At 34.7% G+C, this 15,834-nt stretch overlaps 2 protein-coding genes across 2 annotated transcripts in view; both read right to left on the bottom strand.

Annotated features, from left to right (window-relative positions):
- Positions 1-2,912, bottom strand: part of LOC102601233 (lysine-specific demethylase 5B) — a 24,925-nt gene extending 22,013 nt beyond the window's left edge. Inside the window, exons 1-2 of the mRNA XM_006343926.2 lie at positions 2,665-2,912; positions 1,173-2,553 (exon numbers count right to left, since the gene is read on the bottom strand). Coding sequence (XP_006343988.1) covers positions 1,173-2,503 — 1,331 coding nt within the window. The 5' untranslated portion in view covers positions 2,504-2,553; positions 2,665-2,912. The remainder of the gene's footprint in view (positions 1-1,172; positions 2,554-2,664) is intronic.
- A 2,835-nt stretch (positions 2,913-5,747) lies between these two features.
- LOC102600891 (glutamate--cysteine ligase, chloroplastic) lies at positions 5,748-15,100 on the bottom strand. The gene is made up of 16 exons (XM_006343925.2): positions 14,863-15,100; positions 13,575-13,912; positions 12,586-12,736; positions 12,288-12,395; positions 10,537-10,629; positions 9,248-9,331; positions 8,961-9,029; positions 8,812-8,882; positions 8,660-8,728; positions 7,776-7,869; positions 7,615-7,704; positions 7,445-7,525; positions 7,105-7,197; positions 6,437-6,517; positions 6,286-6,355; positions 5,748-6,127 (listed from the first exon to the last, which is right to left on the bottom strand). Exons 2-16 carry the CDS (start codon positions 13,901-13,903, stop codon positions 6,039-6,041), a joined length of 1,572 nt encoding a protein of 523 aa, XP_006343987.1. The 5' UTR covers positions 13,904-13,912; positions 14,863-15,100; the 3' UTR covers positions 5,748-6,038.
- Between the last annotated feature and the right edge of the window lie 734 nt (positions 15,101-15,834).

The raw sequence follows: 15,834 nt of genomic DNA, 5'->3' as shown, positions 1-15,834 counted from the left end.
GGATATCAACTGGTTAATGGGAGATGACAAAACGGTAGGCATCTATAGATGTACTAGCATTTTCGAGAAGTAATTTAGAATCTCTATTCTCATTGACCACACGTACAAGCTACTAATAAAGGTGTAGATTACACTTTTCATAATTTACAAACAGCCTATTCTGCAGAAAGAACGAGATAAGCTTCATGGATTAGGTATTATAAAACATTTGAGCAGAAGAGGAGGAGGATACAAGTGATGAAGCTGCCAGTGAGCTAGCAACCTAAGCAAGACCATGAATAAAGATTCATGCCCCAAGGGCTCAATTAAGTAGCAAAGGTTGAGGAACTTGTAATTTAGGTCACAAGTTTGAGCCCTACACTATGTGAACTAAGCCTAGTATCTAATGGAGAAGGATACAGTGGTGGACCCATTATCCCAAGTTTTGAAGTTTGCAGTTGGTCCTAAGGGTTGGCGGCACCAGACGAATTTCTCGGTCACTAAAAAAACTAAGAAAGACCATGAACCTACATCAGCCAAATACAGTTGAATAGGACCTCATGAAAGCAAAATCATAGATGGTGAAAACCTAATAGACAATATTAAGCAGATTTTATGAAGAACATTTGTAAGATTTGGACATATGACCAACATGCCAAATCTCTAGCCTTAATAGGGAAGGCATATCAAATCACATTAGGCAACAATGCAAAGAAACAAATATCAAGATTCAACTGCAAAAAAGTATCAGAAAGAAGTTCCATAGCATCACAACTAAACAAATAAACTTATCTTTTATTGCATGCACATGTAAATTACATGAAACTACTGGTTAGATAGAAGTATGTGACATTTCTCTGAGTGATTGTATGTCATTTAATGAAACGAACTTATTCTTTTCCAAATCAATAGCAAACCTTCTAAGCAGATCTTATTCTATTGTTTGTCTGGTATAAAATCTAAAGATTCTGAAATGTATTCATTTTGCTATCATGTTGACTTTCAGTAGAAGTGAAAGAAGAGTTTTTTTTTTGTATGACGTAAATAATTCTATAAATCTTAGCAAGCCTGATACAAAGAAGTAGAGAAATTTCATAATAATATCTTACCATGTAGCCATTTATTTTGTGGGAACAAAAAAATTGACTTAAGATTAAAAAAAAAATAATAACTATAATAATTGGCTATCGTACCAGTGATGATAATTCATGGAGTAAAAGCAGTGGTCTTCAAAATGCCAGCAGAATGAAGAGAATAGCATTCCAATATACAGCCAAGGCACCATAACACCAGCAATGCTATGATGTACAGCTCGAAGCATCGAACCTGGCAGCTTGGGTAAGTTATTGAGGTTCCAAGGGCTAGCACAATATTCATCCCATGTACCTGGTTCAACTGATGATGGCTTTTCATCGGTTAGACGTGGAAATCCACTACCATAGATGGAAGTATCCAAGTCACTGCCATATTTCACTTCAACCTCCCCAGCTGATCCCTCCACAATTTCCCAGAACTTCTTCTCCAATTGCACCTGTGAAATTGATGTGGAACCAAACCACTTTTTCTTGGCACGATCAGCAATGCGCCTAAATGCATCCAATGGCAACTCTCTGCCAGGTGCGAAACCAAAGCTATCCTTTTCAGAATTCAAGCATTGCAAGCAATACCAGTTCCCGGGTGGAACTTGTTCCAGAGGAGGTGATAAACAGAACATATGCCATCCCTTGTTGCACCGATCACAGAGAAGCATCACCTCCCCATGCAATCCACTTTTGCATTGCTCACATATTTGATCGTGTTCTTCCTCCTTCGCCTTACATGTTTCAGTTCGATCACCCTCACTGTTCTTTCTCCTTCTCTTACTACTTGAGGATGGGGAGTCTGACTCCCTTTTTCTCTCACTTTGGTTTCCTCTCCTGCAACTTCTATTTCCCAGCTTATTTAACTTATTATAGTACTCTTCATAATCATACAAATGTTCCAGATACAATTGAAATAATACATGCTTGGCGCACTCCGAAATCTTCCCAGCAGGACGAACAAACCTAAAAACCTCACCCCACTTCTTCTCCTTCACCACTTTATCATACCCTCCAAACCGCTTAACAAAATTATACAACTTGCACAAATCAAGGTCCTCTCCCTCAAACACAATACGTTTTTTTGCCTTCTTCCCACAATGATCCTCTAAGAACCTATTGTATTCCAACTCAAACGTCTTCGGATCACAAGACGCACACCGAGACTGTAACTGATGAATAGCTTGTGTTTTTGTCGGAAATGTGAAAGTATTCAAATCCAATGCATAAGGGGGTTTCCAACTCTTAGGTGGAACAATTTTACAAATACCATATTTCTCAGCCTCTGGCCTGATCTTGTAAATAAACTCTAAAGGGTCCTTAAATTCATCCTCAGTTGGATAATATACTGGCCCTGGTGGTATATTCAATAACCCACTTGGGGATGCACTTGTATTTTGCCCTAACACCCCTTTCTCTACAGCCCTAGGTCTCCCTCTCCCCATTAATGTTAAACTACTATATCATCAAGATTATCAATACCCAATAACAAAATCTGCAGGAAAGATTCATACAAACATTCATATATGCCTCAAATCGCTTAAAAATTCAAGATTCTTGAAATGTAAAGGTACAAAAACTATTAAAAATGAAATCTTTAACATACCTTAGAATAAAGAAAGCATAAAAATTGAGTCTTGATAGATTCTTGTCCCTCAAATTGAAGAAAAAAAAACTCTCTTTCCCAACGTGGGTGTGTTTTAGTGTTTAGATATCTCTTGTTGTGTATTTGTTAGTCTTCTTTTGGCTTTTTTCTTCTTCCTTTTTATTTTATTTTTTATTTTATTGCTTTTTTAGGTTAGTTTTTTTGCAGGTTTTGTGGGAACTGGGATTTTTATAAAAAGGTCTAAATTTCAGAAATATTACGACAGTGTTTTAAGGAATCTATGGGACTCGAAGAATCTAAAGAGCCTGAGGTCACGGATTTGGTTGATTAAGCAAAAGAAAAGTAAAGAATTAGGGGTCGGTTGGTACGAGGAATACAAATATTGATGTCTCGATAAATCCGACAGTTTAAATGAAAAGTAATTTTTATTTAAAACAAATCATATTAGGTTCGACCCTTGAGATTGGGAATGGATATTGTTTTTTGTTAGGAGTTCATCTGAATTTATAACTCTAAATTTATAAAATATATGAAATATTATATAGATGAAGTTATAATTTTAACAAGACATTGAAAATACTAGGAGTACAATATTAAGAAGCTTAAAATTGAATTCATTAATATGGGTGACATGACCTTGAATGAGAAAGTACGGAGGTCAAAAATTAGGATAGAAAAGTTAGTTGGCAATTGAACGTTTTCTTCTTTTCATGCAGGAGGGTTTGGTGATCGTACTTTGATCTTCTTTCTTATTAATGGTATTAGTACTATACTCATAGTTTCTTATTCTTCATATTCGATTATCACATGTGTTTTTTTTAAAAATTCAAAATCAAAGTATTTTGTTGTCACTAATGTTCAAACATTTATATATTATGTAGTACTCATCATTTCACACTATTTTGTTGTTATTACAACTCTCGTTTGGGTTCTTTCTTTTTCAAATTACTTGAAAATGCTCTATTTTAAGTCAATGATATGTCAGAAACAATATTTTTGTTTAGTTCATGAAATGTGGGTAAGATCTGAGTATATTATTGCCATCTCCAGACCTCACGTATGGAATTACACTAAATATATTACAGTTATTGTTATTTTAAACTATATGTGCTCAAGATCATTGATTAAAAATAGATAAATTTTATTCATTCCAATTTAACCTTGTGTGATAAACTTTACCAAATCATTATAATATCAAGTTTTTCCTTTTTTTCAAATTTTCCCCAATCATATTAGAATTTAAATATGTAGTTTTTTTGGGTACACTTTACAAGTAGTGAAACAAAAATAATTTCTCACCATACATAGTTGAATCAATAATTGTTTAATATTTCTCAATAAATAATTCTACGTTACCGTAAATATATAAGGTAATACATGTCATTATCTTTAACAAAAAGAAAAAGAAAGTTTTCCACCCACTATTGAGTAATCGTTCATTAAGGTCCAACAAAATTCAGATTCTCGCTGAAAATTCTTTATTGAAAGATAAAACGTTCCTTAATAAAAACGACTCTATATCTAGAAGGACTTGAATCCAATCTTTTAATATTCAAATAATGACAGAGACTTAAATTTTAATATTGATATGTACATAACTTTATTTTTATTGATCTTTTAAAGGCAGAAGTATTATTTTTGACAAATGATTCAAGTAAAATATATTTATGACATTCAACTACCTACTAATCTTCTACTCTGATTTTCAATTGTATTTTTTTCTTATAATTACGCCTCTCTAGAAGCTTCCACCTTTTCGCTTCCTTGATGAATCGAACTCATAATCGTAAGATTTAAGACTGAATATTAAAAATATTTACCATCTGAACAATCTTCTTCTCGATTTCAAAATATAATTTTGTCATTTTTTTCCAACATCAAGTCAAGTCCAAGTCAATGTTGATTTATTTATTGACTTCTTACTTCTTAGTTAAGAATAAGATTTTGGCGTGTTGGCACGCTCTTGACGAGCGCGTATAGTAGTTATATAATTGGGGTTTAATTGTGGATAAAACTGTCTAGGGCTTTTCGCTGATTGGCCCGTGGTTTTCTTGACCCGGAAGGAAAAAACAGTGGGCTATATAAAAAGGGAAAGCTTCTTGGGCCCATATGAACTTTTTGGGCCCAACCATATACACTGATTCAATTTCTCTAAAAGAGCCTATTTTTTCGAATAATTGTGGTGTTTGGATTAGCTTTGTCTGTTTTTAACTATGTTACTAAGTTAGCTTCCAGGCACCTCGACTATTTCACTAGACTCTTGCTACCCTTTCCACTAACTTCACAAGAGTCCACTTATATCATGTTCCATCATGTATTTGCTATCTTCCACCAGCTTCACAAGAGTCTAATTATATCGCGGTGGTGTCGGATTAGCTTAAGTATATCTCAACTATTTCACTAGATACCGACTATCTTCCACCAACTTCACAAGAGCCTACTTATGTTCATGGAGGTGTCAAGATAGCTTCCACGTACTTGTTACCCTTCCACCAGCTTCATAGGAGCCTACTTATATTTATAGAGGTATCGAGTTAGCTTTCATGTACCTTAATTATTCCGCCACTGGTTACGTGATAATTTTCACAAGAACCTACTCATATCCTAATGGTTCATCTTCGTGTCATCCCCTCAGCTTAGTTCCTATTTCGTCATTAACATTCATAGAGATGCTATTTTGCAGCCCACAGGTAGCAGCTAAAAAGTCTTGTATTGATACACCACTTCAATCCTGACATTATCTTGTTAAGCAATATGAATTTTTAACCATGGATAAGCAGTGAGCATAAGGTTTGCGTATACACCACCCTCCCCTCACTCATCATAGGATAACGCCGGGTATGTTGTTGTTTGGATAAGGCTGAACCTCATGCATCAGATACTCTATGTTGCAACTAGCACTGTTGCAAATGTAGCTGCTACCTGTGGGCTGCTGTAATAACAATAATGCAGTATCTACCTGATAAAATTACAGAACACTTTGCTGCTAAATAGGCATTAGACGCCGCGGTGCGTCACTGTGTGGGTGGGTGTGAGTGAGAGGGGAGAGGGGGAAGAAACAATCTAAGCAGAAACAAGTAAAGTTGGTCAGCCAAGATTCATTTATTACTTTAGCATTGCTATGTTACTTTTCTGGGGAAAATGTATGTCCCAGTGTATACAAATGCTATCTGGAACCAGATTGATCACATCCAAGGGGAGAGCTACATATGACGTTTTCGAGACGTAGATACATGTAACATATCTTAATCTAGCTAGCTAGATTATTTGTCTAACGATGGGCAAAATCGGCTGATATAACTCTCAAAAAGAAATTGAGAAATCATTTACAACACAGGAAAAAGACAGAATTGAAATGGCACTCTCAAACAACTTCAATAGAGAAGCTCCTCAAAGATAGGATCCACACTCTGTCCCCACTTCCCATGGTACAATTCCAGTAGCTTCTCAGCTGGTGTTACACCTACCAGAAGTACAAAGAACAGTTCAATTGAAATTCTAAACGGCTCTAGCAGTTAAATAATGTATTATCATTTGATATTGTGTTGTATCCAGAGAACAAGTAAAGAGATACTAACACAAGTCCAAAAAGACAATTTCAACCAAAACGTCGTTACTTACCTGTTTTGACAACCTCGGTTACTTCATTCAAAAATCCTGTTTCCTTAAAGCCTCTTCTTTCTAAGCCTTCCTGAAGATCAGAAAGCAACTAACAAGTTAGTAAACATGTAGAAATATACCAAGCCATGGAGCATTAGAAGCTTTAACCCACCTTTGCCAACTTGACAACATCTTGAGCAACATGCATAAGCAATCCATCTCGAAATGGTGTCTTCAGACCACTTTTTGGCACCTACTAAATGGGGTGATATTAGTCATCTCCAATATTGCGTATAAGTTATTAACGACAAATCTGAGGAACTGAAAATTATAGCTTAACGAAAAGCAACTGTTTTTTTCTTAGATGAAGAGTTCATGGTCACACTGCCCCATTTTGTTTCTGAATGATTTTGCTTGTCCAAGTTCCGCAAGGAGAAGAGCAAAGCAAGTATATTTTAATACAGATAGGATTTCAGAGTTCATAAAAATAAAGTATTTACAGTTTCTCTTTACCCAAGCATGAACATATGGACCATTTCCAACACACAACATTGAAATCATCAACAAGATAAAGAATAGAAAAATGAATAGAGACTCTACAATAAGACAACTGGATGCTTTCTCATTTTCTCTTGACAAATTCTGAAGTTCAAATTTGACATCACGAGAAGATGACAAAAAAAAACAGAAAAAAAGAAGAAGGAGAAGGAATTGTTACATGACAATAAAACATAGAGAATAGCACCACAGAGCAGATATATCAGCAGCCTTGGATACATTAACTAATTACAGATTAGGTAGGAAATGCTTGATAATCTTTAATGAGTAAGGATATATTACCTTATTCCTCAACATGTCTCTTTCTTCCGCAGTCCAATCAGACGTCATGTCTAAAACACTTTGCAAAGACCCCTCATCGTAGAGTATACCCACCTGAAAGAAAAAAGAAGGAAAAAAGAAGATGACTGAGCTGTTTGGTTCAAAGTAGCCCACAACAAACTTTGGAAGTGTCCCAACAAACAGGAGAAAGAGTAAGAAGCTCCTCTCAGTGGGAGGTGAGGTGAGCACAACCATATTCTATTCTCCCTTTCCCTGTTGCTTTACCGAGTAATACTTGCTTTTTGTTTCCTTCTTTTACAAAAAAACAACATCATAAATCCTAGAGAAACAGATTTCATACCCAGAATGCAGGCAATGCACATAACCGTCTCCAAGGCCCTCCATCAGCACCCCTCATTTCCAGATATCTTTTGAGTCTGACCTGATAAAGTTAACCCGAGTTCATACTTCCATAACCATACATAGACAAACCAGTAGTAAAGGACATTTTCTTGGATGAAGCTTGCATACCTCAGGAAATATTGTTGTGAGATGATTCTCCCAATCATTAAGAGTAGGATATTCGCCGGGAATAGGCGGAAGTTTTCCATTCATGAAGTCCTGCAGCAATGTTGTTAAATAAGCACAAGAGAGTGACATTTATAAATCTGTTATGGTTATAAATAACATACCCGGAAAGACAATCCAGAACAATCAACATACTTCTTCTTCCGATAGACAAAATACATAGGGACGTCAAGTGCATAATCCACATACTGCTCAAACCTGTGTCCATTAGAAAAGAAAATGTTTGCTGTGAAAATGAAATTTAACAATGGAAGTTCTGAAGATGACAAAGAATGAATTCTGTTAACACTAAATACATATTCATTTGATTCCTAACCCATCACATAACTCTGTTGACAAACCTCAAAACAGGTTAGGACAGCCCATCTCGAACTCCAACAAATCTTATCCATTTCCCTAACCTAGCTCATATATAATGTACGACAAGTACATTCACCGTGAAATACATTAAACAAAAGGACCATGCGCTTAAAAGTACAAGGAAACACGTTTTTTCTGACAAGTCAAGAAGCCTTTTAAAAGATGACCATCCCACAGAAGCCTTAGGTAACAAAAAGATGAATACACGATTCCAGCTAAAAATCATAGTGTGAAGGCATAAATGCCCGATATGAACCTCAACTCAGCATTCAAAAGAAGTGAGGTTGATTGCTAGTAAACAAGAATGTCTCCTTCATGTGGTCACATGTACTATATAATTATGAACCAGCGCAACATATGTGGTTAAATAGTATAAGTTGAATTACCCTTGTCGTTTTAAGTAAAAAGGTTGAATTGTTTCTTCACTTTTTCAAAACAATCAGGTTAGACATGAGTTGTTTAAGGCATTCATTTACAAATACCACAAGAAAAAGAAAATGTTAATATGATTCCTACTGCCCCTACCATTTGCCCTCCAACTTTAACAAACGTAATCTCGACTGAAGAAAGAAAATAATATGTCACGATCAAAGAAACTATAACTATTTGCCAAAACAGGAGAGCTTACCCAAAAGAGTCATCAAAGACGAAAGGAAGCATCCCAGCGCGGTTATTATCTGTATCAGTCCAAATGTGGCTGGTGAAACAAACAAAAATTTGTTATGTACAACTTCGATTATAGTCCTCAGAGAAACAAGAATTATATTTTTAAACACATGCCTTCTCTTGCTGAGATAACCATTAGGTTTTCCTTCAGTGAAAGGCGAATTTGCAAATAGAGCTGTAGCAATCTGTTTCATTATATAGTTAGATAACTACATAACTTTCATGTAGAAAGAGAAAGGACAGAAAGGACAAAGGTACCATACAGGCTGCAAGGCAAGACCAGCACGAAACTTTCTGATCATGTCAGCTTCAGAACTAAAGTCCAGATTTACCTGTCAACAACATATTCGTAAATATTTTTTCAACTTACTAATGAATGTTACCACGCAGGGCATGACGTGGAGCCCAGACACAAATGGGCAAAAAAAAAAGAATTGAATATAGCTTTTGAATGCTGCACAGGGGTATGCACTCCAATAGTCAAGGGGCAATGGCATCCCATCAAACTGGAACGAAATCAAAAGAAAAAAAATTAAACCATTGAGCTTACCTGAACAGTGCATGTTCTAAACATCATATCCAGCCCAAGTGAGCCAACTTTAGGCATGTAATTTCTCATAATCTCATATCTCCCCTGAGTCAAAGTACTTTGTCAGTAGAAATACCAGCTGATCGCAGATCTAAGAGGTCAAATCATACTTGAAAAAAGTAAGAAATAGATATATCTTTCAAAGCTAGAAGAACACATGACAACACACATAATATTGATGTGTGAGAAGCACATGATGCTGTATATAGTATAGAATATGAATAGAGGTAGATGGTGCAAATATTATTTTTAAATTACAGCTGCAAATCAAAATAACATACCATAATTCTGGCTTAGTTAAAAGTAAATAAGTAAAGAACATAAAAGAAACAAGTGGGGGGAAACTATTTGCATTTCTAAATTGTGAAGACTCTGTGGGAAAAAAGGTACGCAAGATCTATTAATAATTTCCAGTTATTGGAAATAATTACTAGATCTGGTACAAGGATCAGGTTTAGCATTCACTTACTGTCAAATCGTAGTTTTCTTTTTGATCAGGAAAAGAAAAAGAAAGATAAATATTTTTATCTTCGAGTTGACAGTAAGAGAATAGTACAGCAACTAAAAGATTTTTTTTAGCTTTCTTTTGTTCTTTCTTCTTCATCCTTTTTATTAAGTCCGTAAGAGAAGAGTCGAAGAAGTGGGGATTATTAATCTAGATTAGCCTAATGGAGATGATGAATGATTAGCTCAAAAGGAAAGAATTAAAGTTCTACACCTTTATTTACTTGTTCTCTGTGTCTTTTAGAGAAGAAATAAGATGTGGGACAAGCAACATCTGAACCATCAATCTGAATAACTAATCATTAGAACAATATCTCATCTGTCATCTCTTCGGCTCCTAGAAATATCAACGATGATTAGACACAAAAGGACTTATTCATCATTTTCATGATCGGAAGGAGGATTAGAAAGAAATTTCACTTCAAAAATAACTATGCGAAATAGACATGTCTGGTAAGGTTTGTAGGTAAAAAGATGAGGTGTTGCAAAGCGATGAAATCAGAGAGAATGAGCTTCGGGCTACACTAGTTTCATCAAATAATAATGAAAAATGAAATTACAATAGACACGGGATTCTACTGCACTTGACATGCTGAACCAATATGTGAAATGGTCGTGTACAAAAAAATTAACATCTTTTCACTGTTAAAATAGCAGTCTCAAAGAGATAAGATGCTAAGTTACCAACACACAAAACAAATCTTTTGGTTACAACATCGATCAGCATATTGTTTTTAGTTTTTTACCTTCGGCATTATTGGTATATCTTTCAGCCCCCACTTTGGCTGGAATCCAGTTCCTAAGAATCCAATTCCCATCTCTTCTGCAACAGCTTTAACCTGTACCATTAAACGAAAACTATTACATATCAGCAAAACTTAAATTTTATCCGTGCAGATTTCTCCTGGGGTTGGGGGGAGAAAGGGCCTACGTCCTTTGCAAGCATACTAGACGGGCACATACTGTGAGAAAGTTCAAAAAATTGAAGATCAAAGGACAGGAGTATGCTCCTTATTGTCTTCCAAAAGGACCTCAAAAGGTAGTTAAGACAATCTAAGGGCCCGTTTCGCCATGCAATATGGTATCATGATATGATATCATAATTTCAGAACATAAATTGTAGTGTACTAGTCTTTAATATAATACTCCCACATAGTACGGACAATTTCCTCACGTTGAACTTGCATTTCTCGATCATGTGACCGAGAAGACGAACCAACATTGTTACTTTGAGTTGTAATAAATACAAAACGGTAGAAGTAATAAATTAGGTGTTGGAGTAAATGAAGAGGGCAAATTTATTACTCAACAATCGGTTGGTGTGAGTTAAAGTGACTATATGTTGGTGAGAAAAATAAATTTTATGTCGGTGAGAATAATAAATTTTCAAAAGTAATATGATGTGATTATAAATTTTATTTACATATGAAATAAATTGTTAGTAGATATAAACATGGGGTAGTTTTAACAAAATATAAACTTGTGGATCAATTTTTGTATTAAAAATATCTCAAATCATGATATGGAATTCCCATATCATGGTTTTTGGAGAATATGGAATCACATCTCATGATATGGAATCATGAGATGGAATCAGCATAACATCGCATGTCCAAACGCTGATTCCATCTCACGATTCCATATCGTGATATGGTATCGCATGGCCAAACGCCTACTAAGAAACCAGATTTGAAGAAAAGTCTCTTGGAAACTTAAGAGATCTATTTTGTCGTGTATATGTGTTTCGGAGTAAAGATTTTTTTTTTTTGTATATATATGATATTTGAAACCATGATCGTTGTACAGATGCATGGTGCTTAGTAGTAATATAATACCTTGATGTATTAATAGAAAAAAATAAACAAATGAACCTTCATGATCAGAGAAACACAATGTCAAACTCCCTTAAAGTTGACCCCCAAGCTCATTTGCAGTTTCAACAATGTTAGACTAACACAACAGTTATGTTTATCAATGTGTTAAAGGGAAATGTTCATACACTTAACAAAGCAAGGAAAACAAGAGATATGAGACCAAGAAGCTCCAAGAGAATACGTGGAACCCTTCTTTTGGATAGTTGCTTGGGTAAGGTTGAGGTAGATAAAACAAATTTCAAAGCTGAGATGAATAGCTTCTGTTTTGTTGCCTCCAAATGTTCATTGACAAGACAGTTAGGAAGTCATAACTTTACTTTCACCCCAACAATGTTCTTTTGCAGCAAGATTTTCTTATACAACTCGAGACTCTGATCAGAAGTACCAGAATACTGGGTAAAGAATCCCTAGTGTAATAAGTCATCAACCACCTGAAGCAAAAATGGCCAACACATTTGCAGGATTTCTCCAACTTAAAAAATTAAGATTCCCTTTTATTCCAACCAAGTTATCGCATAATTAAAGTTCGCTTACATGTCCCCAGTGCAGATTGTAGTTAGAAAGATCTTAATTGCCCACTATTTCATTAAAAAGGAAATTGATGGAGTTTCAAAAGTACAAACCTGGTAAAGATGTGAATTAACCTCTGCACAAGTTTGATGCAGTGTTTCAACTGGTGCACCACTAAGTTCAAACTGACCACCAGGTTCCAATGATATGCTTTGCTTTCCCTGTGCAAAGGCAGTGCAAATTTATCCACCAATTATGCTAAAGTAAATTACTACTTACTTGAGATCAAAATGAATTAGGAAATTATGATTCTATTCATGCTAAGTTGCATAATATATTGTATGGAGCCATGACGAATTCAGCCTAGAATATATTAAACCAAAGTTAGCATGCACCAAGTTCACGTTCTACCTGTTTCAGGCCAATAATCTTGTCACCCTCCATTACTTTTTCCCAGTCAAACCGCTCGGCAATACCATTTAGTAAGTCAGCTATTTGATCATACTTCATGGGTCGCAGAGTTCCAAACTCGAAACCAAACTTTTCATGTTCAGTGCCTATCCTGCTCATCGAGTTTTGAGAGAACAAGAAAAGTTGAACTGATTAATATGGTCTAGATCCAGACACACAGTTAAGTAAAACAAACTATCCAAATTATGTGTGAGGCAGAATCCTAGTTACCACATTTATGCAAAAATACCTGATCCAGGAATGTCTCTCAAACTCCATGTTCAAAATTTTTATTACCGAAATTTCAACAATTCAAAATTTGCAAGAAAATTAGAGGCAGCAGTGTCCTAGGAAATAGATTAATGTTTCCAGTGTTCAAGTTTATGCAAAAATACCTGATCCAGGAATGGCTCTCAAACTCCATGTTCAAAATTTTTATTACCGAAATTTCAACAATTCAAAATTTGCAAGAAAATTAGAGACAGCAGTGTCCTAGGAATTAGATTAATGTTTCCAGTGTTCAAGTTTCCCAAATGATACAACTTGTTAGTTCAATGAAAAAGAATTGCATCATGTCCTAATTCCCTAGTATCCACATCTTGAATGCATGACGGTGAGAATTTAACCATGATATTTATATTTTTTAGAAATAGAAAATGAAAACTAACCAGAATAATGACATATAAAAAGTATATAATACATTTACCGTAGCATACACTACAACAGAAGCCGAAGAAAGAATAACTGCATAAAAAATAGCAGTATAATAAAAATACACAAGCGATGTGGATTGATTCATGAATTACTCAACATACTTGAAAGACAATCAAGGCATATATGTGGTGAATGAATTCTACTTATAAAGGCCAAACGAGAGGATGAATATCATCTTCTTGCTGAACTATATGCAACTGAAATTTAAGAACACTAAGAAAAGTTTAACTTCGAACCTCCATTTTTCTTTGGTTTTGCATCCAGAAGCAAGATATCCTACAAGATCTTCTTTTGTTAACGGCTCTGCTGCAACAACAGCATCCTCTGTTGGAGGACTTGCAGCAACAATTGTCAGGCCTCCACGTCTACTTCCCACTCCTATGAGATTCAAATGATTCCCTTGCACTCGTCTTGAGGCATTCCGTGAAGAAATATCCACGCCAAAGCATATCTCCCTCATTTTGAACATCTCCATATTGTTCATGATGTTGCTATGTCCACCGATACATCTTATCTTTTCAGAGTAAATGCAATGTGAAGAACCTGCCTGAGACATCAAGGCCATGCTTTGTGCCTGAATATCACAGGAAAAACTGATGTCAACCACTTTTAACAAGAATGTCATACCATTCGAGTGAAAAAGGAATTCAGATTATTGTTTAACTTGTGTATAACATTAGTAACAGAAGAGGATAATTCAATAATGATTGAAGAGTACTTTTGATGGGAAACATCAATGAACCTCTCGTGCCTTGGTTGAGCATAGTTGTACACCAATTGAATAGGGCCAACCCAACTACCCAGAAGGCTCAATCACCAATCCGAACAAATATTAAAGTTAATTAATGTATACTATAGAAGCAACATAAGATTCGAATCGCAATAATCTAGAAATTTTCATTCAGTGATCTACAATTTTACATACTGTAAACTCCCCCACCCCACCCCCATCTCATCCCATATCGAAACACAGCTACAATATAGAAAATGTGGCTTGATATTGCTATCGTGCATCAATTATACCTGAATCCCAAACCATCAAATGCAATCTTACACAATGCCATTTCACTCAACACTTAAAACTACTCAGAAGAACTCGAGAAACTGAAACTTGTATAGCAGTCTAGTCAACGATACAAGTCTTGTTCACATTACTTAAGCATTTATTTCTTTCTTCTTTCTAGTTTACTATGCATGTCATTCAAATATTCAATCAGACTACCACAAACCACATGTATAAATTTTGAATCTTTAATCAATACTATCAATACCCATGTGGCAACAAACAAGAATTACAACAAAACTATCAAAACCATCAAACCAAAACTGAAAAAAGAATCACGGGGCTTCAGAAAAAACTGAATCTTGATTAACCAAAACAACTTCATGATGAAAGAAAAAAAAGAAAAACTAAACAGAAATGCAACAAAAACATACAAAAGAATCATGGGTATTGCAGAAAAATTGAATCTTGATTAAAAAAACTAACTGAAACCAACATAAAAGGTGACAAAAAGGTGATACCTTGGCTCAGTAAACTGAAAAAGAAAAACTTTGTAGGGTTTGTTCTATAGAATTGACTGGAAATTGAAAGAAAACCTTCCAATATATATATAGAGAAAATTGGGTATCAGCAAAATGATTTGGATTTTGGTGTGCTGAGGCGGCTAGAGCTTTATCACTCCCATTTCTTTAATTTTGTTAAGCTATAAAGAGAGAGTACTGTAGCAGATTGAATGAAAAAGAATGGTTAAGGTGGCACGGGGAACTAAAAGGTGCGGCACTATCCATAGTTTCTTTTTGTGGTCCCTCTTAATAGACATATTTTTTACGTATAGTTTTTCATCTGTTATTCGATATTTGTATAAAGAAATATTTTCTATCAAAGATTTTTTCATATTCAAAGATCGAAATTGAGTCTTTCTCATTAAGAAATGAGTAGTTCGATCAATCTCCTGGTGACAATTATTTATTTGTCAATGTTTTCTTCTTATTTTGATTTCTCGAACCGAGATTCATAAATTTAAATTTTGACTTTTTAAATGTTATGTATATAATAAAATGTTTGTTAATATCACAAGTGTTTAGAACTTGGAGTCTATTGATAAAGTTATCTAATGCTTCATCTTTTGATTTGTATTAAAGAGAATGTAGAAGACGTTAAGTTGAAGAGTTACAATCGTCGGAAATTGCTTAGTTATCATGTTTCTGATTAAAGATTGTATATTCAGAACTCGAAATCAAAACTTCTGATTAAGAAATGAGCGGTCTCACTATATCTTCAGTTAATAATTGTTTAAGTAGTCAATACTTTCCTCTTGTTTTGATTTCTCGAACCGAGATTCTCAAATTAAATTTTTAATGCATTTTTATTGTTAATTAAAGCTACGTACAATTACTTTTTAAGTGTTATGAATATAACAAAATATTTGTTTATATCACGAGTGTTTAAAATTTAAACTCTGTTTATAAATATATATATATATATATATATAT

Source organism: Solanum tuberosum, unplaced genomic scaffold (genome assembly GCF_000226075.1).
Source record: "Solanum tuberosum cultivar DM 1-3 516 R44 unplaced genomic scaffold, SolTub_3.0 scf00048, whole genome shotgun sequence".
NCBI lineage: Eukaryota > Viridiplantae > Streptophyta > Magnoliopsida > Solanales > Solanaceae > Solanum > Solanum tuberosum.
This window is presented reverse-complemented; position numbering and strand designations above follow the sequence as displayed.

Bases quoted from the DNA above. Each gene is read 5' to 3' on its own strand.
- LOC102600891 (XM_006343925.2), bottom strand. From the start codon at position 13,903: ATGGCCTTGATGTCTCAGGCAGGTTCTTCACATTGCATTTACTCTGAA. The intron at 9,030-9,247 runs GTAAGCTCAATG...TGTTGTTGACAG, and splicing joins TTAGAACATGCACTGTTCAG to GTAAATCTGGACTTTAGTTC. The intron at 7,198-7,444 runs GTATGAAATCTG...TTTTTCTTTCAG, and splicing joins GTGCATTGCCTGCATTCTGG to GTGGGTATACTCTACGATGA.